We start from the raw sequence: 26,824 nt of genomic DNA, 5'->3' as shown, positions 1-26,824 counted from the left end.
TTGAGACAGAGTCTTGCTCTGTCACCCAGGCTGGAGTGCAGTGGCCGGATCTCAGCTCACTGCAAGCTCCGCCTCCCGGGTTTATGCCATTCTCCTGCCTCAGCCTCCCAAGTAGCTGGGACTACAGGCGCCTGCCACCTCGCCCGGCTAGTTTTTTGTATTCTTTAGTAGAGACGGGGTTTCACCGTATTAGCCAGGGTGGTCTCGATCTCCTGACCTTGTGATCCGCCCGTCTCGGCCTCCCAAAGTGCTGGGATTACAGGCTTGAGCCACCGCGCCCGGCCGAGTAATACAGTTTCAACCAATCTTTATTTCTTCTACTTGAAGTCAGTTCCTGTCTACCACAAACATTCCTGTATCAGTGTGCAAATAATTTGGAGACAACAAGCTTTTTATGACAATGAATTGGTTAACTTTTAAAAGTTTTTTATCTCACATTGTATAATAAGATAGAAATACATGTACAGCAGGTCTTTTAGAAACATTGTTTAACTATAATGTTGATGGCAAAAAAAAAAAAAAGATTCCCAGCAGGGGCCACTGTCTGTGTGGAGTTTGCATGTTCTCTCCATGTCTGTGTGGGTTTTCTCTAGGTACTACAGTTTCCTTCCATATCCCAAAGTTGTGCGCATTAGGTGAATTGGTGTGTCTAAATGGTCTCAGTCTGGGTGAGTGTTGGGGTGTATGTGATTGCACCCCACAATGGAATGGCATCCTGTCCAGGGCTGGGTTCCTGTCTTGTCCCTGAGCTGCTGGGATACACTGGCCACCAGTGACCCTGAATTAGAATATTTGGGTAATTAATTGTCTTACTTTAAATCTTTCTTAAATGTACATATAGCTCACATTTATTTCAGTATTTAATATTGTAAGTGTTTTGGTCTCTATTTAGAAGTTTGGTGATTTTTTTTTTTTTTTTTTACTAGAAATATCCCATAGGAACTTAACTCTTAATGGCAAAATGAGTTTTGTTATATGTCATCGTTTTGCTTAAAGTTGCCTTTTCCAAGAATCCATGATGTGATGTCAAAAACATTACTCCTTTAGTGGTTTGTGGCAAAGGAAAAGTTTCATTATCTTGATTCTCCTTTTTTTCCCTAGGCATTTTATTACCCATTTGTGAAGCAGCAGCTATGAGAAAAGTGGTAAAAGTATATCAAGAATGGATCCAACAAGAGGAAAAACCTTTGTTCATGCAAGAGCCTGAAGAAATTGTGATCACTTCTTCAGACCTCCCTTGCATTGAAAATGTCACAGACCATGATATTTCAATGGAAGAAGGAGAAAAAAGAGAAGAGGTAAAGTTATAAGATTTATATATTTTAGTGTTAGTCTAATAGATTAAGACTTTTGCAGAAACATAATAAATGGGTTAACACAAATATACTTATTAAATGGGAAGATAAATATGTCTTTCCATATATTTTATAACAATTTAGGTAATATAACAGTAGTCATCTCAGTACTGTAGAGGAAAGCCCTGATACCACAGCTTTTAAAAATTAATACTGAGGTTGTATACTGATTCTTTAAGCCATTGTCTAGATAAAAATTACATACTTTTATAAAGGTATAATATTTCAAACTGTGATACTACATCAAAATGGATTTTAAAATACATACTTTTGGGGGGGTTATTACCAAACCACAATTCCTCCTTCCCTGGAAGGAGTAACTGTTTAGGAGTGGCTACCCAGCACAAGCCATAATGTTTGTACTCCCTCCTTGGAATCTTTTGCACTAGAGCTGATTTCAGAATGTGAAACTTCTTGACTTGGTAAAATAAGTTCTTTTGTGATAAGAAAGACTAGAGTTTCCTCACAGCGGGGAAACGATGAGGAAAGAGAGAGTAGTAGAGGTGGCATTTGGGTCCCTGGTTCCATTTATTCCTTTGGTTGTTCAACCTTTGTCACAGGTCAGGCTCTCCAACAGCAGTTGCTAAGATGGAGTTAGGAGTGCAGAAAGTTTATTGAAAGCAATTTAATCTGTTTTGTCTGATTTGCCTTTCACCATAAAGTTGTCTGCAATTGATACATATCTTGCTAAATCTAGATAGGAACGATTGAGTAATGTTTATTCACTTTAGTGGTTAATCTAACCTCATCAGTGGAACTTAGTCAGGATACTTATGTATGAATGAATAGGCCAATTCTGTAGGGATTTGATGAGCCTGAGCATTTGTGTGTGTGTATATATGTGTATATGTATATATACACACATACGTAGAGCACCCTCCCCCCTTCTAAGAAAGGGAAAAATGTAACTGAGAAATATAATTGAAGTAAATAAAATTAACCATATAAATTATGAAATAATATCTACAGTCCTAATTCTTACACAGCAATGAAAAATATCAAATTTGTTGATATTTTTATGCTGGAAAATAAACCTATGAGTTTAAAAAGAATTTGCTTTCCCCAACTTTTTTAGTCATAATGTGCCATATATAATGAGCCTACCCCACATCATTTAATATTCTTAAATAAGAATGATGGATAATATAAGCTATCTACATGTATAATTGAAAAACAAACAATGGAAGGAATGAAGGGAGAGAGGAAAGGGTAGATTGGTGGTGTTAAGTGTGCTGTGTAGGTTTGTTCTATTTGTTACTCAAGTACTGTAACCAGCACTGACTGCCATTAGAGATGTAGTTTTTCAAAGTGACAGCAACTCTTGCAAATGGTGTGGACCAAACCCAAAAGGTATAATGTATTGGTTTACATTTCTGATACACTGAATATATAAGGGAGTCATTTAAATTTTTAGTGTTACAGTTAAAAAGTGGAATTATGTTATAAATTCAGATAATTGTAAATGGATTTTTAATTTTATTTTTTATTGTTATTACTATTTTGAAACAAGGTTTTCCTCTGTCGCCCTGGCTGCAATGCAGTGGCGTGATCTCAGCTCACTGTAACCTCCACCTTCCGGGCTCAAACCATCATCAGCCTCAGCCACCCGAGTAGCTGGGACTACAGACACTCGCCACCACGCCTGGCTAATTTTTTTGTATTTTTAGTAGAGACAGGGTTTCACCATGTTTCCGAGCTGGTTTTGAACTCCTGAGCTTAAGTGACCTGCCCACCTCAGCCTCCCAAAGTGCTGGGGATGACAGGTGGGAGCCACAGCACTGACCTAAATAGACTTTTAAAATTCTCATAGCATCTGTGAGACATTTGAAAGACATACAGAATACAAGACAGTTTCTTTTTGTGTGTGTGTAGGACTGTCATGTGCTGTGGAGGATGCTTTGCATTCTCTGTCCTATTTCATTAAATTCCAGTGGTATCTTTTTCTTCTTGTGACAAGAAAACACTCAGAAATTTCAAACTACCATACAAAGCTTTTGGTTGCCCACATTGAGAACAAGTGTTGGAGGTAGAAACATGAGCAGACATTATTTCTGCCTTCACATAACTTCTGGTTTAGCCGGAAGACAAACATACAAAGTAAGTATTATAAGACAGTGTTACTGCTATGATCCTAGAGCATGAAAAAGAGAATACCTAACTCTGCTTGGGGAAATCAGGGAATGCTTTATGGAAGAGGTAGTATAAGATAAAAGAGCAGGTAGGCAAATGGGAAAAGTGACACACAGTGTGAATAGCGTCTACAAATGTATGAAAAACCTTGAAAATATTTCTATTTGGCTGCAGCGTAGAGTAGATGAGACAGAACAGCAGGAAATATGAGATAGACAGGATTAGATTCTGTTCAGTAACTTGTATGCCATGTTAGTAGATTTTAATTACATTCTAGAAACTAGAAAGCCTTTGAAGGGTTTTGAATAAGAGAGTAGCATGAATAGTTACATACTTCAGAAGGTCATACCAGGCCCAGAATGGAGGATAGATTGTAGGTCAGTCTGTAGGCCAGGAGACCAGTTAGGAAGGATTAGCAAAGTTCGAAAGTGAAATGATAAGTACCTGATCTAGGACAGTAGTAGTTGCAGTGGAAATATAAGGGAGAGGACAGATATATTAGTGTCTTTGAGGAATGGGGAGGTGTCGCAAGTTTCTTTCTTTTGCAACCGGAGTAGTTGCTATTCACACATGGATGGGAATTTTAAACAGCTCAAGTTTGGTGATGGCTAAGGCAGCTAGAAGGATTGGGTTGGCAGGAATGGGGAGAATCTGATTAATAAACTTATTTTTAAATATCTTAAGTTTGAGATGCTTGTGGTTCATTCAGGAAGAGCTCTTCAGAAGACATTTGATTACAGGGACGTGGAGCTTAAGAGAAAGGCTAGACTAGACCATGGCATGTTGTATTGGCTACTCAGGGCAGGGTTCCAGTACTGTTTCTGGTAATGGCAGAGCTGTTTGTATTGGACTAAACCTCTTGCATGTTACAAACCCTATACAAAATATTTTTGTAAACCTTAACTCGTTAAAGATATTGGTAAGTGACAAGAAGGAAAAAACTGGAGGGACACTTTAAAAAGAGAACTACAGAGTGGCATTTCTGTTTGTGCTTTTTAACTGAGGGAACTCCCTTGTCTCTAAGACTTGTTACAGCTAAAATGCAAGCAGAAAGCTGTAGTCTCAGTGATTTGAAGTTTCAGTATTCTTTCAATAATAAGAATTTTAGTACTCCTAAGTAGGATAAACATAAGCCATTTTCTTTGTCATTTATTTGGATTCTGACATTTAATTTAGAACAGGATTCATCTTTTTACAAAGCTGTAGGTAGTATAATCCCATTCTTGAATGTGTGAGAGTGTGAAAGGGAGGTTTATACATTAGACCTATAAGATAATACTCTCTGGAATGATATAATCTCTGACTGCTCATTATGGTTTTTGTTGTTGTTGTTGTTGTTTTACTTTATATTTTTGTCATTGAGAATCCCTTTTACAGTGAATATACATTGTTTTGGAATTGGATAAGACATCATCTATTTTGAGAGAAAGAAATCTGTTTAGCAGTGGAACCTAATAATTTCATTTACCTTTTCAACTTAACTGACTAGTTGCAGCATTCTTATTAATGAAATATTAAAACTTGTTATTTTGCTTCAGGAAAATGGGACCAATACTGCTGATCTTGTTCGAAATTCCAGTTGGGCAAAAAATGGCTCCTACCAAGGTGCTCTTCATAACGCCTCTGAAGAAGCCACAGAACAAAACATAAGAGCTGGTACCCAGGCAGTTTTGCAGGTGGATCATTTTATGGCTATTTTTTAAAATAAAATAATCATTAAATATTTCCGTTCAGTATTTCAGTATACTTTTCACAATATAATAAATTCACCACCTACATTTATCATTATGCCATATTATTTTTATTTTTTCCTTTCATCACTTAATATATATGTATTAATAAACATTACATATTATTCTAGAGAATTTTAAATGTTATATAAATTATGTCATGACATACTGTCATCTGCAACTGATTTTTTTATTAGCCATTCTGTTTATGAGATTTGTTGTTACTATACAGCCATAATTCATTTTAACTATTTTGTGGTATTGTAGTTTATTTCACATTTTACTTATTCATTTTTCTGTTGATAGTCTTTTGTTTCCAGTTTTTCACTATTCCAAATAGTACTACAGTGAACTTTTCTTTTTTTTTTTTTTTTTTGAGATGTAGTTTTCACTCTTGTTGCCCAGGCTAGAGTGCAATGATGCGATCTCAGCCCACTGCAACCTCTGCCTCCTGGGTTCAAATGATTCTCCTGCCTCAGCCTCCCAAGTAGCTGGGATTAAAGGCGTGTGCCACTGTGCTTGGCTAATTTTTGTATTTTTAGTGGAGATGAGGTTTTACCATGTTGGCCAGCCTAGTGTTGAACCTCCTGACCTCAGGTGATCCACCCACCTGAGCCTCACAAAGTGCTGGGATTATAGGTGTGAGCCACTGCACCTGGCTGTGAATATTCTTTTTCTTTGAGATGGAGTTTCACTGTTGTTGTCCAGATTGGAGTGCAATGGCATAATCTCGGCTCACTGCAAACTGCCTCCTGGGTTCAAGCAATTCTCCTGCCTCAGCCTCCCAAGAAGCTGGGATTACAGGTGCCCACCACCATGCCCGGCTAATTTTTTTGTATTTTCGGTAGAGGTGGGGTTTCGTCATATTGGGCAGTCTGGTCTCAAATTCCTGACCTCAGGTAATCCACCCACCTTGGCCTCCCAAAGTGCTGGGATTATAGGCTTGAGCCACTGCGCTTGGCTGTGAACATTCTTATACATGTGTTTTTATATGCATCTGGGAAAATTTCCCTAGGGTATATACCAAAAGTGGAATACTGAGTTGTAGGATGTGTACATTAATAAATTTAATATTATTGCCCAATTGTTCTCCACTTTGTCAGAATAATTTATATTCCCTCTAGTAGTGTTTGGGAGTTCTCATTTCCTTATGTTCTCCCTCTTACTTGTACTGTCAGATTTAAATTTTTTGCTAGTCCTTTACATGTGAAATATTGTCTCATTTTTAAAAAAGGTTTGTGTTTTTCCATTTTAATTTGCTTTTCCTTCATCAGTACTGAATTTGAGCATCTTTTCTTATCTATGAATTCATATGCTTTTCCATTATTTTGGGTGTTGGTCTTAATGGTTTGTAGGAGTTCATTATATTCATTCACTTTTTTTTTTGAGATGGAGCCTCGCTCTTGTCACCCAGGCTAGAGTGCAGTGGCGCAATCTCGGCTCACTGCAACCTCTGCCTCCCAGGTTCAAGCAATTCTCCTGCCTCAGCCTCCTGAGTAGCTGGGATTACAGGCGCCCGCCACCATGCCTGGCTAACTTTTGTATTTTTAGTAGAGATGGGTTTTTGCTGTGTTGGCCAGGCTGGTCTTAAACTCCTGACCTCAAGTGATCTGCCTGCCTCAGCCTCCCAAAGTGTTGGGATTACAGGCATGAGCCACTGTGCCTGGCCAGTCATTCACTTTTTAAATCAAACTGTCCTTGTCAAGGCCACATGTGACCTCTACATTGTTAAATCAGATGTACATTTTTTCAGTCCTAATCCTGCTTGATTTATCAGAAGCATTTACAGAGTAGATCATTCCCTCCCCATTGAAATGCTTCTTTGCTTGGCCTCCAGAATAGCGTATCTTCCTGTTTGTTCTCACTTCATTGTCCACTTCTTAAAGCAGATTCTTTCACTGATTTTTCTGTAAAGCCCTGACCTTTTCATGTTGAAGTGCCCAGGAATCAGTTCTTAGATCTCTTATTCTCTTGTCTCATCCATATAGATGGCTTTAAATATCACCTATATGCTATAGCTTCAGATTTTTTAAGTAGTCTAGGATCTCTCATCTGAACTCTGTGAATCCTTAACTAAAATATTCAGATATCAAGTTGTCATTTTCACTTGGCTATCTAATAAGTATCTCAAATTTGAGTGCTTTTCCTGCAGTCTTCCTTGTTTCATTTATTGGCAACTCTGTTTTCCATTTACCTTAATGTTTGTCTAATTTAACGACAAATCCTGTCTGCTCTCCCTTCATAATGTGCATGGAATCTGACTACTGCTCAGCACACACACTACGTCTTGTGTCTAAGTCTCTACAATCTTTCATCTGTAATATTGTGGTAAGTTTCTAATTAGTCTCCCTGCTTCTGCCCTGCGCACCTGTCACTCTGGTCTGACCAGAGGGATCCTGTAAAATGTAAGTCAGATTATGTCATTTTTCTGCTCAGAACCCTCCAGTGGCTTTCCATTATCACTAGGCAGCAATGCAAAAGTCTTTATAATGGTCTATAAGGCTTTATATCATTGCTCCTCAGAGTGTGGTCCATAGACAAGGGCTGGCCCACAGCATAACTGCAAAACTGAGAGTAAAAGTTTAGAAATGAAATAATTTAATATCTCTTGATTCTGTTAAAAGTTTGCATTTGAATTTTGTCTTACTCTTTTTTCATTTCCTTTTTTCTATTCATTTTCCCCAGTTGATAGTCTTTATTTTTATTCTTTATTCTTCCATAGGTTATTAAGGTACCAGTGGTATTTGGTTACATGAGAAAGTTCTTTAGTGGTGAAATGAGATTTTGGTGCACCTATCACCCGAGCAGTATACACTGCACCCTATTTGCAGTCTTTTATCCCTTGCCCCCTCCCACCCTTCCTGCAAGTCCCCAAAGTCCATTGTATCATTCTTTTGCCTTTGTGTCCTCATAGCTTAGTTCCCACATATCAGTGAGAACATACGATGTTTGGTTTTCTATTCCTGAGTTGCTTCACTTAGAATAATAGTCTCCAATCTCATCCAGGTTGCTGCAAATGCCATTAATTCATTCCTTTTTATGGCTGAGGTAGTATTCCATTGTCTATATGTACCACAGTGTCTTTATCTGCTCATTGATGGATGGGCATTCGGGTTGGTTCCACAATTGCAATTGTGAGTTGTGCTGCTATAAACTTGTGTGCTATAAACTTGTTGTGTGCATCAGAAGTTTAAGTTTGTGTGCTATAAACTTGTGTGTTGCTATAAACTTGTTTTCATATAATGACTTGTTTTCCTCTGGGTAGAGGAAATCCCACTACCGAGTAGTGGGATTGCTGGATCAAAATGGTAGTTCTACTTTTAGTTATTTAAGGAATCTCCACACTCTTTTCCATAGTGGCTGTGCTAGTTTACATTCCCACCAACAATGTAAAAGTGTTCCCTGATCACCACATCCATGCCAACATCTACTGTTTTTTGATTTTTTCTTTTTATTATGGCCATTCTTGCAGGAGTAAGGTGGTATTGCATTGTGGTTTTGATTTTGAGCATTTTTTCATATGTTTGTTGGCCATTTGTCTATCTTCTTTTGAGAATTGTCTATTCATATCCTTAGCCCACTTTTTGATGGGATTTTTTTTTTTCTTACTGATTTGTTTGAATTCATTGTAGATTTTGGATATTAGTCCTTTGTCAGATGTCTAGATTGTGAAGATTTTCCTCTACTCTGTGGGTTTTCCCTTTACTCTGCTGACTGTTCCTTTTGCTGTATAAAAGCTCTTTAGTTTAATTAAGTCCCAGCTATTTATCTTTGTTTTTATACTGCTTTTGGGTTCTTGGTCATGAAATCCTTGCCTAAGCCAATGTCTAGAGGGATTTTCCAATGTTATCTTCTAGAATTTTATAGTTTCAGGTCTTAGATTTAAGTCCTTAATCCATCTTGAGTTGATTTTTGTATAAGATGAGAGATGAGGATCCAGTTTCGTTCTGCTACACGTGGCTAACCTATTATTCCAGCACCATTTATTGAAAAGGGTGTCCTTTCCCCACTTTATGTTTTTGTTTGCTTTGTCAAAGATCAGTTGGCTGTAAGTATTTGGGTTTATTTCTGGGTTCTCTATTCTGTTCCACTGGTCTCTGTTCCTGTTTTTATACCAGTACCATGCTGTTTTGGTGACCATGGCCTTAACAGTATAGTTTGAAATCAGGTAGTGTGTTACCTCCAGATTTGTTCTTTTTGCTTAGTCTTGCTTTGGCTATGTGGGCTCTTTTTTGGTTCCGTATGAATTTTAGAATTGTTTTTTCTAATTCTGTGAAGAATTATGGTGGCATTTTGATAGAGATTGCGTTGAATTTGTAGATCACTTTTGTCAGTATGGTCATTTTCACAATACTGATTTTACCCATCCATGAGCATAGGATGTGTTTCCATTTGTGTCGTCTGTGATTTCTTTCAATGGTGTTTTGTAGTTTTCCTTGTAGAGGTCTTTTGCCTCCTTGGTTAGATATATTCCTAAGTATTATTATTATTATTATTATTTTGCAGCTATAATAAAAGGGGTGAAGTTCTTGATTTGATTCTCTGCTTGGTTGCTGTTGGTGTATCTCCTGTTTTGTTTCTTAATGAGCTTATTTGGATTTTCTCTTCTTTTTTTGGTTAATCTTTCTAATGATCTGTCAATTTTATTTATCTTTTCAAAGAACCAGTTTTTTGTCTNTAGCCAGGATGGTCTCGATCTCCTGACCTCGTGATCCGCCCGTCTCGGCCTCCCAAAGTGCTGGGATTACAGGCTTGAGCCACTGCGCCCGGCCCCTCATTTATCTTTTTGTATTTCGTTTGTTTTAATTTAGTTCTGCCCTGATCTTGGTTATTTCCTTTCTTCTGCTGGGTTTGGGTTTGGTTTGTTCTTGTTTCTCTAGTTCCTTGAGGTGTGACCCTTAGACTGTCAGTTTGTGCTCTTTCAGTCTTTTTTGATGTAGGTTTTTAGGGCTATGAACTTTCCTCTTAGCACCACCTTTGCTGTATCACAGAGGTTTTGATAGATTGTGTCATTATTGTCATTCAGTTCAGATAATTTTTCTGTTTGATTGCTTGTTTGTTTTTGAGACAGAGTTTCACTCTTGTTGTCTAGGCTGGAGTGCAGTGGTGCAATCTCAGCTCACCGCAACCTCCACCTTCCGGGTTCAAGTGATTCTCCTGCCTCAGCCTCCTGGGTAGCTGGGATTACAGGCATGCAGCACCATGCCTGGCTAATTTTGTATTTTTAGTAGAGACAGGGTTTGTCTATGTTGGTCAAGCTGGTCTTGAACTCCCACCCTCAGATGATCCACCCGCCTCGGCCTCCCAGAGTGCTGGGATTACAGGCATGAGCCACTGCAGCCGGCCAGAAGAACTTTTAAATTTCCATCTTGATTTTGTTTTTGACACACTGCTCATTCAGGAGCAGGTTATTTAATTTCCATATATTTGCATGGTTTTGAAGATTCCTTTTGGAGTTGATTTCATTTTATTCCATTGTGGTCTGAGAGAGTGCTTTGATAGAATTTCAGTTTTTTAAAATTTATTGAGGCTCATTTTGTGATTTATCATATGGCCTATATTGCAGGAAGTTCCATGCACTGTTGAATAGAATGTGTATTCTGAGGTTGTTGAATGAAGTGTTCTGTATATATCTGTTAAGTCCATTTGTTCTAAGGTATAGTTTAAATCCATTATTTCTTTGTTGTCTTTCTGTCCTGATGACCTATCTAGTGTTGTCAGTGGAGTATTGAAGTCCCCCACTATTTATTGTGATGCTGTCTATCTCATTTCTTAGGTCTATTAATAGTTGTTTTATAAATTTGGGAGCTCCAGCGTTAGGTGCATATATGTTTGGGATTGTGATATTTTCCTGTTGGACAAGGCCTTTTACCATTATATAATGTCCATCTTTGTCTCTTTTAACTGGTGTTGCTTTGAAGTTTGTTTTGTCTGATATAAGAATAGCTACCCCTGCTTGCTTTTGGAGTTCATTTGCATGAAATGCCTTTTTCCACCTGTTTACTTATGTCAGTCCTTCTGTGTTTGGTGTCTCCTGAAAGCAGCAGATAGTTGGTTGGTGAGTTCATATCCATTCTATAGTTCTCTATCTTTTAAGTGGAGCATTTAGACCATTTACATTCAATGTTAGTATTGAGATGTGAGGTACCATTCCATTCATTGTACTATTTATTGCTTGTGTACTTTGGTTTTTTTGGTTTTGTTTTGCTTTTAAATTGTATTTTGTTTTATAGGTCTTGTATGATTTATGCTTTTAAAATGTTCTGTTTTGATATGTTTCTAGGATTGTTTCAAGATTTAAAGCACCTTTTAGCTGTTATTTTAGTGGTGGCTTGGTATTGGCAAATTCTCTCAGCATTTGTTTATCTGAAAAAGGCTGTATCTTTCCTTCATATATGATGCTTAGTTTTGCTGGATACAAAATTCTTGGCTGATAATTGTTTTGTTTGAGGAGGCTGAAGATAAGGCTCCAATCCCTTCTACCCTGTAAGGTTTCTGCTGAAAATCTCTGTTAATCTGACAGGTTTTCCTTTGTAGGTGACCTGATACTTTTGTCTCACAGCTCTTAAGATTCCTTCCTTCATCTTAACTTTAGATAATGTGATGACAGTGTGCCTAGGCGATGATCTTTTTGGAATGAATTTCCCAGGTGTTCTTTGTACTTCTTGTATTTGGATGTGTGGGTTTCTAGCAAGGCCAGGGAAGCTTTCCTTGATTATTCTCCCCAATATGTTTTCCAAACTTTTAGATTTCTCTTCTTCCTCAGGAACACCAGTTATTCTTAGATTTGGTTGTTTAACATAATCCAAGACTTCTTGGAGGCTTTGTTCATATTTTCTTATTCTTTTTTCTTTGTCTTTGTTGTGTTGGGTTAATTTGAAGACCTTGTCTTCAAGCTCTGAATTTCTTTTTTCTACTTGTTCAGTTTTTTTGCTGAGACTTCCCAGAGTGTTTTGCATTTCTATAAGTGTGTCCAGTGTTTCCTGAATTTTTGATTGCTTTTTCTTTAAGCAATTTATTTCCTTGAATATTTCTCCCTTCACTTCTTGTATCGTTTCTTGGATTTCCTTGCATTGGGCTTTGCCTTTCTCTGGTGTGTCCCTGATTAGCTTAATAACTAACCTCCTGAATTCTTTTTCAGGTAAATCAGGGATTTATTGGTTTGGATCCATTGCTGAGGAACTAGTGTAATTTTTTGGTGGTGTTAAAGAGCCTTGTTTTGTCATATTACCAAAGTTGGTTTTCTGGTTCCTTCTCATTTGGGTAGGCTCTGTCAGAGGGAAGGTCTAAGGCTGAAGGCTGTTGTTCAGATTCTTTTGTCCCATAGGGTGTTCTTTTGATGTAGTACTCTCCCCCTTTTCCTATGGATGTGGCTTCCTGTGAGCTGAACCGCAGTGATTATTGTCTCTCTTCTGTGTCTAGCCACCCAGCAAGTCTACCTAGCTCCAGAGTTTGTCTGCACAGAGTCATGTGATGTGAACTGTCTATGGATCTCTCAGCTGTGGATACCAGCAGCTGTTCTAGTGGAGGTGGCAGCAGGTGAAATGGACTCTGTGAGGGTTCTTAGCTTTGGTGGTTTGTCTGTTTTTGTGCTGGTTGGCCTGTTGCTGGGAGGTGGCACATTCCAGAGAGCATGAGCTGTAGTAGTATGGAAAGGAACTGATGGTGGGTGGGGCCCTAGATCTTCCAAGAGCATATGCCGTTTGTCTTCGGTTACCAGGGTGGGTAGGGAAGGCCCATCAGGTGGGGGCAGGGCTAGGTGTGTCTGAGCTCAGACTCTCCTTGGGTGGGTCTTGCTACAGCTGCTGTGAGGGATGGGAGTGAGGCTCCCAGGTCAATGGAGTTGTGTACCTATGAGGATTATGGCTGCCTCGGCTGAGTTATGCAGGTTGTCAGGGAAGTCAGGGAAAGCCGGCAGTCACAGGCCTTACCCAGCTCCCAAGCAATCTGAAGGGCCTGTCTTTCTCCCACCATGCATCCGCCTTAACATTTCCAGACAGTGGGCGAGCAGGGCTTGAGAACTTGCGCTGGGCTACCCTCCTCCCAGCTGTGAAAGAAAAGGGCTTTGGTTCTTCCCCTGCCTGTGGAGTCTGCACACCAGATTCACACCCTCCTTTGAGTTCTGGCCAGGAGGCTTCTTGCCTGGTTCAAATTGTTACAGAGTTCAGCTGAAGACTTCCTTCTCCTTGTGGCATTTTCCACGCACCTCTGGCTGCCGTCCCAAAGGATCCCTGTGGTGCCAGGCAGGAATGGCCTGCCTGGGGATCCAGCGAGGTCCCAGGGCCTTTCCCACTGCTTTCTCTACCCCTGTATTTCCCTCAGCTCTCTAAATTTACTCCGCTCCAGATAAGGTCAGAAATTTCTCCCACAAACTTGACCTTCAGTTTCCCCAGTGGGTGTATGTTTTTGGGAGAGGAGGATCTCCCTTTCCCACTTCTGCAGTTTGGGAACTCACAGCATTTGGAGTGTCTCCCGGGTCCAACAGGAGCAGTCCGCTTCCTTCAGAGGGTCTGTGGATCCTTTTGGGATTCCTGGTTTGTTCTTGCAGTTGTTCTGGAGGTAAAATTCATGATGTGAGCCTACTCATGCTGCTCTGTCTGTCAAAGTCGGAGCTGCAGTTTAGTTCTGCCTCCCGTCAGCCATGATGATCTCTCTCCCAATCTCTGTTCATTCTTAATTGTATTTTAAGATAGGATTTGATCTGCAAAAGATTAGGGCTGGGGGAGACCTGTTCTTTTGCTACAGGTAGTGTGAGAAGCTCTGCTCCACATACTCTGGCTGTTTTTCAGCATCATCTTCCACTGCTTTTCCCCTGGTTTACTTCACTCTATACTCCTTGCTGTTCCTCAAGCATGTTAGGCAGGCTCTCACTTCAGGTCCTTTGAACTTGATTTTCCTCTTTTTCCGAAATACTATTCTCCCAAACAGGAACATAGCTCCATTTGTCTTTTCCTTTTCAGTTTGCTGATATTTATTATCTACCACCCACTCTTCCTTTTATGCTTACTGGGCCCCTCAGATCAATGGGATGACAGTGAGCACCCTTGTCTTATTCTTGGCTTTTTGTGGTATTTCTCAAGTTCTGGTACTATGTATATACATTTTTTATACTTTTTCTTATAAATGCTCTTTTTTATATTAATGAATGTTTGCTTTTTTCTTAGTTTACTAAAAATTGTTTTCAGTCATAAGTGTTGAATGCTTTTTCTGCATACATAGTGATAATCATACTTTTTTCCATTTTAATATTTTGATGGGATATAGTAATAGATTTTCTAATGGAAAATCACCAAAACAGATATACAAACATAAAATAAATAAGAAAAGAGGATACAGTGTTTTGAACAACTCATTCAGAAGATTCTTCCTGATTTAGGTGTCATCTTTTATCCTAAACTATGTGTATTTATTCATTTTTTTTTTTTCAATTTATTACAGCAATAGAGCTATTATATTAAAGCTTCTCAGTTTAGAAGTACTGTTTTTTAGGCCAGGTGCAGTGGTTCACGCCTGTAATCTCAGCAACTTGGGAAGCCAATGTGGGCAGATCACTTGAGGCCATGAGTTTGAGACCAGCCTGGCCAATATAGCAAAACCCTACCTCTAGTAAAAATACAAAAACTAGCCTGGCGTGGTGGCACACATGCCTGTAATCCCAGCTACTTGGGAGGCTGAGGCAAGAGAATCTATTGAACACAGGAGGCAGAGGTTACAGAGAGCCTAAATCATACCCCTGCATTCCAGCCTGGGTGACTAAACAAGACTGTCTCAAAAAAAAAAATACTGTTGTTTACACTTGGTTTATTTTCTTTGGGTACTTTTGTTAACTTTATTTGTCTAGATAAACATAAAATAGATAGGTTTAATGAGTTTACGTTTCAGTTATTAAGCTTGTGGTAGAATTAACCCACAGTGTGATCAGTGCCTGTTTCTCTTTGAATAAGAAATTTGCCATTGAAATTCCTTTGTGAATAGCTAATGATTTCTTTTGTCTTAGGTGTTTATTATAAACTCATCAAATATATTTCTTCTTGAACCTGCAAATGAAATTAAAAATCTTCTGGATGAGCACACAGATATGTGTAAACGCATTCTTAACATTTATCGGTACATGGTTGTACAAGTATCAATGGACAAAAAGACTTGGTAAAAAAAATTTTTATCCTTTGTGTCTATGTGTTTTTTATTGTGTACACAGGTATAGTAATTTTTAGAGAAATAGTATCTGTGAAGAGGGCTTGTTTAGAATATTATAAGGGCCCCTATTATTGAATAAATATAAAATTAATCATAGTGACAATAGTTCCTTTCACCTTATCTGAAACATCTTTGTTCAGACTTCCACAAGACCCCTTGGACTGTCTTCCTGAAGTGAGCATATAATGGCCTCATCCTCCTCAACCCCTAAGGAATGAATACATGCATACAAACGTATATGAGTAAATGAAGTTTACTTGTATGTGAATGAGTTAATGAATAAGTTGATGATTAACTGAATGCCTGAATCCTTCATCTGGCATTCAGAGCTGTATACCGTCAGGCCCTGCCTACTTTTCCTGTCTGAAGTCTAACCTCCAACTTTCAGGATAAGATCCTGCTTTCCAGCTTTATCAAGTTTCTCTTCCCTGGGCACCTTCTGAACTTTCCTTTAGAATGCCTAATTCTGCTATTTTTCCTATTGTCACCATAACTGTCCCTTAGATTCACCTTCCTGTTTCTATATATCCTTACTTAAATTTTTTTCTTCTCTTGTTTCCATTTTATATTTGTACTTCTGTATAGTTCTTATGAAAACTTTATTGATCCCTAAAATACTTGTGTAAATGTCTGTTTATCACCATAGAACCGAGAACCCCTAGAAGGTATTTACAGGTTGTCTTATTTTTATATTTCCTACATTTCTTAGTATAGTACATTATATATCATTGGTGCTCTATAAATACTTGTCTAATTGATTGGAAAAATAGACCTTTTGGGGATATGCAGTTCTGCAGTTTTTGTAAAAATGAAATGTTTATCATAAAATTCAAACAAAGAAAAGTTTAAAAAAAGAAAAAAGCTCAGAGGTTCACTCTCTAGAGATGTTAGTGATGTTTGTGCTTTGGTGAATATCTAGCTCATCAAACCACACACACAGTTATATAGTGTTATACCATATATATATGCCATAATTTTCTTAACCAGTCCTCTACTGATGGACATGTAGTTATTTCTCTTTGTTTTGGGGCAAAGAGAGGACCATGAACATTCTTATATATATTTCATTTTCCTCTACAGTGACAAAACATAAATTAGGCATATGCTTTGAGTAAGTATTCCTAATTTTTTAAGAAATAAGACTGATTAGTCAAAGCATATGCCTAATTTATGTATAAAATGGCTTTATATTTTGAAAAGATTCTTTACTAACAGTATTAATAGAATTGCATGTAGAAGTAGTTATTGTTTTTTTTTTTTTTTTTTTTTTGAGACGGAGGCTCGCTCTGTCACCCAGGCTGGAGTGCAGTGGCCAGATCTCAGCTCACTGCAAGCTCCGCCTCCCGGGTTCACGCCATTCTCCTGCCTCAGCCTCCCGAGTAGCTGGGACTACAGGCGCCGCCACCTCGCCCGGCTAGTTTTTTGTATTTTTAGTAGAGACGGGGTTTCACCGTGTTAGCCAGGATGGTCTCGATCTCCTGACCTCGTGATCCACCCGTCTCGGCCTCCCAAAGTGCTGAGATTACAGGCTTGAGCCACCGCGCCCGGCCAGAAGTAGTTATTGTTAACACATTTGGGACAATTCTTTGTGCCATGTAGCTTTCTAAGCACTTTACACATATTTTCTTACTTAATTCTTACAGCACCCTATGATACAGATAATACTGGGAAGTTAAGTAACTTGTCCTTGTTCACACGGCTATTGAGCAGTGAACAGAGATTTGAACTATGGTTTTTCTGACTTCAGAGCCCAAGTTATTATTAGCCAGTAACTATACTACGTTGGACAATTCTTTTGTTAGTCCTTTTTTTTCTTTCTGTATACTTTGAATCATTGATGAGCCAGATTATAGTGACTACCTTGCTATATAGAAAACAATTTTAGAATTTTTGTTAATTTTTTAACTTCCCTTGAAGTAATAGCATTTTGGGATGTTTTCATGTATTTTACATTGAATTTTCTATTGAGAGAGACGGTTTCGCCATGTTGCCCAGGCTGTTCTTGAGCTCCTGGGCTGAAGTGATCTACCTGCCTTGACCTCCCAAAGTGCTGGGATTACAGGTGTGAGCCACCACACCTGGCCAGAATTTGTAAAACTTTATTAATTAAAATCATTTTTATCGTATTACAAAGTGAAAAGATTGTATGATTTATGAGTGAGTTATGGTTTGACAACAAATAAGATTTATTTGGAAAATCTATGCTTTATTGCATTTGTAGTTGATTTCAAGTAGCTTTTTATTTCAGGTAGCTAAGCTGGAAGCATAAGGTTACAAATGTGGCACCTTTGATTTTTATCCTGTGAATAAATACATGCATTTATTTGCTAATATGTCCAGGATATTTTTAATGTAGTGATAGTTTTCTGTTTGATTCTACTCTGACTTCTCAGAGGAACCATGACATCTAGATCTAGGATCTGTTGCTACCCCTTCCACATTTCTCACAGTGGCTGTTCCATGTATCACGATGCCTGGAATGGACTTGCAAAATAACCAGAGGGGAGGAGGCTGTGATAGAGAATTGGGCTGATATACCCAACTGAAAGTCCCTTGTTAGCCTCTTTTTTATATGTAGTTGAATCAAGTTTTGAAATATCATTGTAAATAAGGTAGTTTTATGGTTTTAATAATAAGCATCTAAGAGAAAGAGGCAAGGTAAGGATAATAATAGAACTGGTTCAACTTGCAGTACAGACAACAAATTAAAGATTAAAAAATGGCATAATGAAAAGAGTGGAAAGAAACAATAGAGTAATGGCCCTTGATTAATTATCAAGCTCACTGCAGACTCAAACTCCTAGGCTCAAGTGATCCCCCCACCTCAGCCTCCTGAGTAGCTGAGACTATAGGCATATGCCACCACACCCAGCTAATTTTTTTTTTTTTTTAAGAAACAGGTCTTGCTATGTTGCCCAGTCTTCTTTGTGATCTGTTAATTAAGATGTCATCTAATTTCTGAAATTGAGATTGGTATGATTCTGAATATGTAATTATTCTCCATATTATAAAGATGGATTTGATTGGATTCCATCTGGGTAGAACTATATTGTGTAGATGAGTGTTCTTCAGATAGCTCCTTAAGATTGCTACTTGATTTGTGGTTGGGGAGATGGGAGCATTCTCCACATTATCACTTTGATTCCTCAGCTTTTGAATAGGGTTTTATTTGATGAGAGGATATTGTGGCTGATAAATGATTTTAAATGATTGATGTTGATATATAAAATGGAATTTTAATTTTTAATATTTAAGGAACTCCAAAATTTGAAATTATCTTTCAAAGATGTTTGATATTTGAGTTTTTATAAGAAGTATATATTTGAAAGTTAACTGTTAACCAAATGCAAACATATGCAAGAAGGAAACATTAATCAATCTTTATTTTAAGGGAACAGATGCTGCTTGTGTTGCTCAGAGTGACGGAGTCTGTACTGAAGATGCCATCACAAGCTTTTCTACAGTTCCAAGGGAAAAAAAATATGACCTTGGCAGGTCGACTTGCAGGACCACTTTTCCAGGCAATAAAAATAAATAAATAGATGAATAACTGGATAGATATGGGTTTTTTGTTTTGTTTTGTTTTGTTTTGTTGTTGTTGTTTGTGTGTCTTTTGAGATTCATTGAACCCTGAACTTGTTACCAGGAAAAAAATGTTTTAAATTAGAGATTATTTCTTATTTATTAAGGGATCTTTTGTAGAGCTAACTTAAAAGTTGCTTATCTAAATAAGCTATTTGCCCTACATACAACCTAGTATGAGTGGAGGTAATATCAGATCTGTGAACAAGCAGGCTAATGATATTTATTTTATCTCTTGTGTGGTATACATAATGTGTGGTTGCAAAATCTTAGCAGTGTTTCAGGGATAATGACCTGACTGCTTTATGAGTTTCCATATCTCTGGGACTGCTAGGAAAACTGTCTTTTATGTTATTCTGTAATAATGAAAAAGTAATAAATAATTAAGATTGATTCTTATCATGCTTTTTTTAAGTAAGACTTTATTGTCCTCCCTTCTCAATTGGTGGTAGTTTGATTACACAGGAATTCTATATTGTTTTTTAAATCTGAGGATAGAGTGTTGACTTGAAATGTATTATGGATTCTTTGAAAAATAGAAAACAAAATATTGTTTTTTAAGATGATACATGAAATACAAATACTTGATTCTTAATGTCAAAGGTAAAAGCTGTCTCAGATCTAATTCTTGGCCATGAGTGTAGCCATTTAAATTGATTGGAGTTTTTTTTCATATATTAGCCGTTTACCTAAAATTATATGCTGGTGTTGAACAGTTCTTTAAAACCAGCTACATGTGTCATCTAAACTCTTAACTTCATTAACCATTTTTTGTTTTTTCATTCAAGTTTACCCATTGTTAGAGCTAACCTGATGGTGGGAGCTACAGGAAGATAAAATTTTATCTTGCTATGTGAAACAACTTTTTTTTGTAGTCTGAGTATTAAAGTAGTCTCTTTTTTTTTTGGTAGTCTTTCTTTTTTGGTAGTCTGAGCATTAAATTAAAGATAGATTGGGAGGTCACTAGTTACTACAGGTCTGTACCTAAACTCTGTTCATTTTCATCTTTACATTTCAGGTATGAATTTATGTGAATTCCTTTCTAAATGTTGTAGAATTAAGCTTTTGAGAATCTTTATTTTATGACTTGTTTCTTCAATCAGAGGACATATCTTTAGTAGAAATCCGCAAAATCTCAGGGGGTACTGGCTAATCAGTTTCTGTCCTTTTATGAATTTTTTTATCCTGTGATCAGATTTATTACAGAATGCTTTTAATTTAAAATTTAATTTCAATGTTTACATATACATTTTCAAAAATACGTTTGATTAAGTTAAATATATCTCTATTATGTTGTTTCTTTATATTATTAAAAAACATTTTCGAGTTGTGGTTAGTGATTTCCATCCTTAATTTGGGAATGTAAGTTTTGGTTTTTTAGTTCAGTAACTCAACATTTTCAACACTTAAAATATGGAGACTATTTTTTAAATAGTATTTATTTAACATTAATGTAATGCAGCATAAGAGACAGTTATAGATGTAGGGAGATTTCTTGTTAGTTTAGATTGCTGGATGTTGGGAGCTGGCAGTTGCTGAAATGAAATTTATAGTAGATTCTGACAATTACATGAATTGCTTTTACAAGTATTATCTACTAAAAAAGCATGAGATTTTAAATTTTGCTTCTTTTTAAGTATTTTTTAAAGAATTGAATATCTGATTTTGAAGTCACACACTAAACACATCTTATTGTTATTTCTGATATTTGTCTTTGTAGACCCTGATAGTTGCCTGGATCAAAGCAAACCTAAATGTGTACATCTCCCGAGAACTTTGGGATGACTTACTGTCAGTATTGTCATCGTTGACCTATTGGGAAGAGTTGGCCACTGAGTGGTCACTGACTATGGAGACATTAACTAAAGTTTTAGCTAGGAATTTATATAGTTTGGATCTCAGTGATTTACCATTGGATAAGCTGAGTGAACAGAAACAAAAAAAGCACAAAGGGAAAGGTAAGAATTGTTCATAGAGATGCTCTATATAAATTTGTTTAAATAATTGAGTCAGGGAAAACCATTCCAGGGAGAGGGTGAGGGTGAAATAAGTAGAATCTTAAATATTTTATTTTTAAGAATTAAACAAAATGAAAATGTATAAAATACAATTCCTTTTTATCATAAGCAGTTTTTTCTTAGAACTGAGAAGGTGGTTTCATGTTACTCTATTTAAAATGTACATAATAATTATTTTAAAAATGGTTTTTGAAAGCACTTACTTAGTTTTAACTAAAAGCAAACATTCCCTAGACATGAAATATGTGTCTGTCTAATGTTAAAAGGGAGTGGAGCAGTAGTGTAATGATAATATCATTAATATACATTTTTTAAAAACTCAGTTTGTTAGGATTTTGCCTTTTTTTTCCCCCAAGACAGGTCCTCACTCTGTTGCCTAGGTTAGAGTATAGTAGCACGATCATGGCTTACTGCAGCCTCGACCTCCCAGGCTCAAGGGATCCCCCTGCCTCAGCTTCCCAAGTAGCTGGGACTACAGGAATATGCCACCGTGCTCAGCTAAATTTTTTTGTTTGTATTTCTTGTAGCTGCATGGTTTCACCATATTATCCAGGCTAGTCTCGAACTCCTGGGCTCAAACAATTTGCCCACCTCCACCTCCCAAAGTGCTGGGATTACAGGTGTGAGCTACTACACCCAGCCAGTATTTTACATTGTTAAATATTAGTTGCTAGCTAGAGTTTACATCTAAGTCACATTTCATACTTTTGTCCAGGGTATTATGTGCTCAAACTACTTTTTGCTGGACTATATTTCCCAAGTGGCTATTATTGGCAGATTAGAGATTTAGTAACCATCACCACAGGATGGGTTTTGTTTAGCACATTTCCTGTCTTTTTTTCTTGTCTAAATGTTTCATTTTTATTCCAAACCAAGTGGGTGGCAGAGAATTTCTAATAGCTTATTGCTAGTGGTGTAATTTTAAAATTCTGCATCAGTTTTGGGATATGATTTATACCTAAAGTGAAGCTCATAAAAGCCTTACAGTACATAGCGTTTTATCTTATTACTTTATAATTTATGTAAGCAAACCTAAGACTCTGAGGCAAGGTAGCACACATAACTTGAAGATATTATTGATCAAGTAACAGTATATTGAGATTGAAAATCTACATTTCTAGGAGTTGGACATGAATTTCAGAAAGTTTCAGTTGACAAGTCATTTTCTAGAGGATGGAGTCGTGATCAGCCTGGCCAAGCCCCAATGAGACAGAGGAGTGCAACAACCACTGGTTCTCCAGGAACCGAAAAGGCGAGGAGTATAGTACGGCAAAAAACTGTTGGTATGTACTCTTGAAAATCATGAGAATGGTACAGGGCACTACATTTATAGTCCTTGGTAACAATTTATATCAATATATCATTTTTCTTACCAGTTGATTGTTGTGAAATGAAAAACTACCATAGCAAAGCCGTTTTTCCAGAAGTACTCAGTGTCTTGTTATATGCTATGTTATCCCTTTATGCTATTAAGATTTATCAGACATTCTGTGGTTTGTTTTACTGTAGAGAGCCGTAATTTTAAAATGTTATTTTACAGAATTGAAGAAGTAGAACTGTGATTCACTTTACAGAACTCAAGCATTAACTGGTATAGTTTCATTAAAGGAATGTACTCACAAATATGGAAAATTAGGGTAGCTAATTTCCAGTGCTACATTTATATAGTAGATTAGTTTCACAAACTTCCAACAAGAATCTCATTTTCTCTGCTGGCAGACAGCTGAGGCCAACATGGAGTCTATTCCTGAGTTTCTTGCTGCTTTTAACAAAAATGGAAGAACGTTCTATAACCTGGGAAATAGCAACAAAGGAACAATGTTGGGAACAATTTCTGGGCATAAAATCTCACAGCATACTGTGGAATTAGCTACCATCTCATTCCTTTTTCTCAGAGGTTTATAAACTTGGCTGAATTATAGTAGAAAGAGAACTGCAATGAGAAACAAGGAGGGCTTTTTCCTAATCTCTTTTCTTACTTCTCTTTGATCACTACATAGCTAGGTAACCCTGGGCAGTCTACCAAATGTTTGTAGGCTTTTTTTAAAAGAGAGATCTCACTCTGTTGCCTTTGTTGGATCGTACGTAGCTCACTGCAACCCTGGACTCCTGGGCTCAAAGTGATCCTACCTCATCCCTCCCCTGAGCCTCTTGAGTAGCTGGGACTACAGGCGCATGCCACCATGCCAGGCTAACTTTATTTTTCATAGAGACAGGGTCTTGCTATGTTGCCCAGGCTGGTCTTCAGTTCCTGGCCTTAAGTAGTCCCCCCACTTTGGCCTCCCAGAGTGCTGAGATTACAGGTGTGAGCCATGGCACCCAGCCTTTTCTAGGCTTTTTAAGTACTTCAGCTGTGTAGTGGGAATGATAATACCGCTCATTCCTGAAACAAAATTGCCTGAAGTTATTCCAGGGTTTACAATCAGTGCTTCTATGGAAAAAGAATTTTCCATGGGAATGTATCTGTATTTAATGGTAATCAGTGAAAAACACTTAATTTTAGAGAAATTTAAAGCCATTGTTGTAAGGATACATCTTGTATAAAAAATTAGGTTCTAAAATGTTAAGAATTATGGTTTGAAAGGAGGAAACAACTAGAAAGAAAATAAGAGATTAAAGATTTTAAAAATTAAAATACATGGTTAATGTAAAATCCTTTAAAAGGATAACATATTCAGAATTGTCTTATGCTTTTAAAATAAGCATAGAATTACATTGATTGTACGTTCCAAGCTAGAATAATAAGACAATATATAAAGAAAAAGTTATTGTACTATTAAAATGAATATAATGGGAATTTTACTATAAAATTACTTTTTGGAATCCTAAGGAAAATGATTATATTTGAAATGCCTTCCTTCATTTTATATTAATGTCACAATTATAGAAAATATTTGTGTATTAAGAAATTGTTGGCTGGGTGCTGTGGCTCACGCCTGTAATCCCAGCACTTTGGGAGGCTGAGGCGGGCAGATCACAAGGTCAGGAGTTCAAGACCAGCCTGACCAACATGCTGAAACCCCGTCTCTACTAAAAATACAAAAAAAATTAGCTGAGCGTGGTGGCATGTGCCTGTAATCCCAGCTACTCAGGAGGCTGAGGCAGGAGAATCGCTTGAACCCGGGAGGCAAAGGTTGCAGTGAGCAGAGGTAGAGCCACTGCACTCCAGCCTGGGGCAACAGAGGGAGACTCCATCTCAAAGAAAAGAAGAAATTGTTCTTTTAAGTGTAAATTTTTATTTTATTTCAATCTAATCTTTTTTAAAAAGTACATTTTTTTTTCTGATTATAGAAGTAATTTATGCTTAGTGTGGAAAGTAACATTTAGGGAAGCATAAAGACCCATTAGCTGTCTAATGAGAAGTAATCATATATTGATTATATGATTGTTGGCATATATCTTTGTAGTCTTTTACATAGCATGTAATGAGTAAAATATTCATGCTGACTTCATAGCTCATGGTGATTACTTTCTAGTTGTACTAATGTCAAAACAGCCTTGTCTGAACTGAACAAGCCAATCAAACAAAGTTAAAGCCTTAAAAATTTGTTGAGAAAGGTACCTGCATAAAGTTCAAAAAAGGGGCAGCAGATTAAATTAGGATGCTCTTTGGGCATATTTTAAAAATTTTTAACATTACTGTTTTTTTTTTCTTTCTGAGACAGTGTCACCTAAGCTAGAGTGCAGAGGTGCAATCTCAGCTCACTGCAGTCTCTGCCTCCGGGGTTCAAGTGATTCTCCTGACTCAGCCTCCAGTAGCTGGGATTACAGGCGCACACCACCACACCCAGCTAATTTTGTATTTTTAGTAGAGATGAGATTTCACTATGTTGGCCAGGCTGGTCTTGAACTCCTGACCTCAAGTCATCCACCTGCCTCAGCCTCCCAAAGTACTGGGTTTAACATTAATTTTTCCGGCCTGGGCAACATGGCAAAACTCTGTCTCTACCAAAAAAATACAAAAAAGTTAGCCGGGTGTAGTAGCACATGCCTGTAGTGCCAGCTACTTGGTGGACTGAAGTGGGAAGATCTCTTGAGCCCAGGAGGTTGAGGTGGCAGTGAGCTGAGATCACACTACTGCACTCCAGCCTGGATGACAAAGTGAGACCCTGTTTCAAAAAAAAAAAAAAAAAAAAATCATCCATTTTATTTATTTATTTATTTGTTTGTTTGTTTATTTATTGGGATGGAGTCTCGCTCTGTTGCCCAGGCTGGCATGCTCTCAGCTCACTGCAACCTCTGCTTCTGGGTTCAAGCGATTCTCCTGCCACAACCTCCCAAGTAGCTGGGACTACAGGCATGTGCCACCGTGCCTGGCTAATTTTTGTATTTTCAGTGGAGACAGAGTTTCACCATGTTGGCCAGGCTGGTCTTGAACTCCTGACTTTAGGTGATCCACCCACCTCGGCCTCCCAAAGTGCTGGGATTACAGATGTGAGCCTCTATGCCCAGCCTTTATGTTTTTCATAAATGTACCTGGTTAAAAATTTAGACTGTGATTAAGTGTATACATTGTAGTAAGTCTCCCTCATCAGTATTCCCCACCCTCCCATTTCACCTCACTAGAGGCAATCACTATTACCAGTTTCTTGAGCATCCTAAAGATACTTTATGTCTATACAGGCCTATAGCATAACATATACAATCTTGTGAATCATGGCTTTACACATGTGAATGAAAAAAATTCCTTTAAGTACTTACTATAAAATTGCTGTTCTATGCATTAAGGATATAGTTCTGAACAAAGCAAGTAAATTCCACTGGGGCTGACAATTCTAGTGTTGGAGAAGAAATATAATAAGCAAATAAACCAGTAAACATGTCATGAGGTAGTAAAGTTATGAAGAAAAGTCAGTCAGGATAAAGGAATAGAAAGTGTTGGAGCTAAGGACATAGGACTGTTTTAAATAGGGAGGTCAGGGAAAGCTTATTCTATCCTATAAGAACAAAGACCTGAATTGGGAAGGTGCATTCCAGGCAGAAGGAAAAGTGAAAAGTCCCAGAGCTAGGAATGTGCTCTAGGGCTTTTGAGTGTTTGAGGAGGAGGAAGGAAAGAAGAGAGTGTTAGGAGATGAAGTCAAGCTATAATGATATATCTTAAAGATTATTATATATCAGAAAAATGTTGGCCAGGCACGGTGGCTCACACCTGTAATCCCAGCATTTTGGGAGGCCGAGGCAGGAGGATCAGTTGAGGCCAGGGGTTCGAGACCAGCCTGGACAACATGGTAAAACCCCATCTCTACTAAAAATACAAAAATTAGCTGATCGTGCTAGTACACGCCTGTAGTCTCTAGACCCTGCTACTCAGGAGGCTGAGGCAAGAGAATTGCTTGAACCAGGAGGCGGAGGTTGCAGTAAGCCAAGATTGTACCATTGCACTCGGCAGAACGAGACTCTTGTCACACACACACAAAAAAGTTGAACTTCCTACATCATAATTACATGGAAGTACTATAATTTAACCTATCTCCTGAAGATGAATATACTTTTTATAATTTTGCGCTATTAAAAATGGTGTAGAATAGGCTGGGCACAGTGGCTTATGCCTGTAATCCCAGCACTTTGGGAGGCCGAGGCAAGTGGATCACCTGAGGTCAGGTGTTCAAGACCATCATGGCTAATACGGTGAAATCCCATTTCTACTAAAAATACAAAATATTAGCCAGCATGGTAGCGTGCGCCTGTAATCCCAGCTACTCGGGAGGCTGTGGTAGAATTGCTTGAACCCGGGAGGCAGAGGTTGCAGTGGGCCGAGATCGCACCATTGCACTCCAGCTTGGGCAACAAGAGCGAAACTCCATCTCAAAAA

General features: G+C 37.8%; 1 protein-coding gene across 1 annotated transcript in view; it reads left to right on the top strand.

The window, feature by feature from the left end:
• The window catches only part of RALGAPA1 (Ral GTPase activating protein catalytic subunit alpha 1), a 301,694-nt gene that overhangs the window by 79,363 nt on the left and 195,507 nt on the right, over window positions 1-26,824 (top strand). Inside the window, exons 12-17 of the mRNA XM_017858547.1 lie at window positions 1,102-1,298; window positions 5,024-5,161; window positions 15,213-15,361; window positions 18,804-18,933; window positions 20,715-20,952; window positions 22,134-22,295. Coding sequence (XP_017714036.1) covers window positions 1,102-1,298; window positions 5,024-5,161; window positions 15,213-15,361; window positions 18,804-18,933; window positions 20,715-20,952; window positions 22,134-22,295 — 1,014 coding nt within the window. The remainder of the gene's footprint in view (window positions 1-1,101; window positions 1,299-5,023; window positions 5,162-15,212; window positions 15,362-18,803; window positions 18,934-20,714; window positions 20,953-22,133; window positions 22,296-26,824) is intronic.

This window comes from Rhinopithecus bieti, unplaced genomic scaffold (assembly GCF_001698545.2).
Source record: "Rhinopithecus bieti isolate Rb0 unplaced genomic scaffold, ASM169854v2 scaffold_2435, whole genome shotgun sequence".
Taxonomy (NCBI): Eukaryota; Metazoa; Chordata; class Mammalia; order Primates; family Cercopithecidae; genus Rhinopithecus; species Rhinopithecus bieti.
This window is presented reverse-complemented; position numbering and strand designations above follow the sequence as displayed.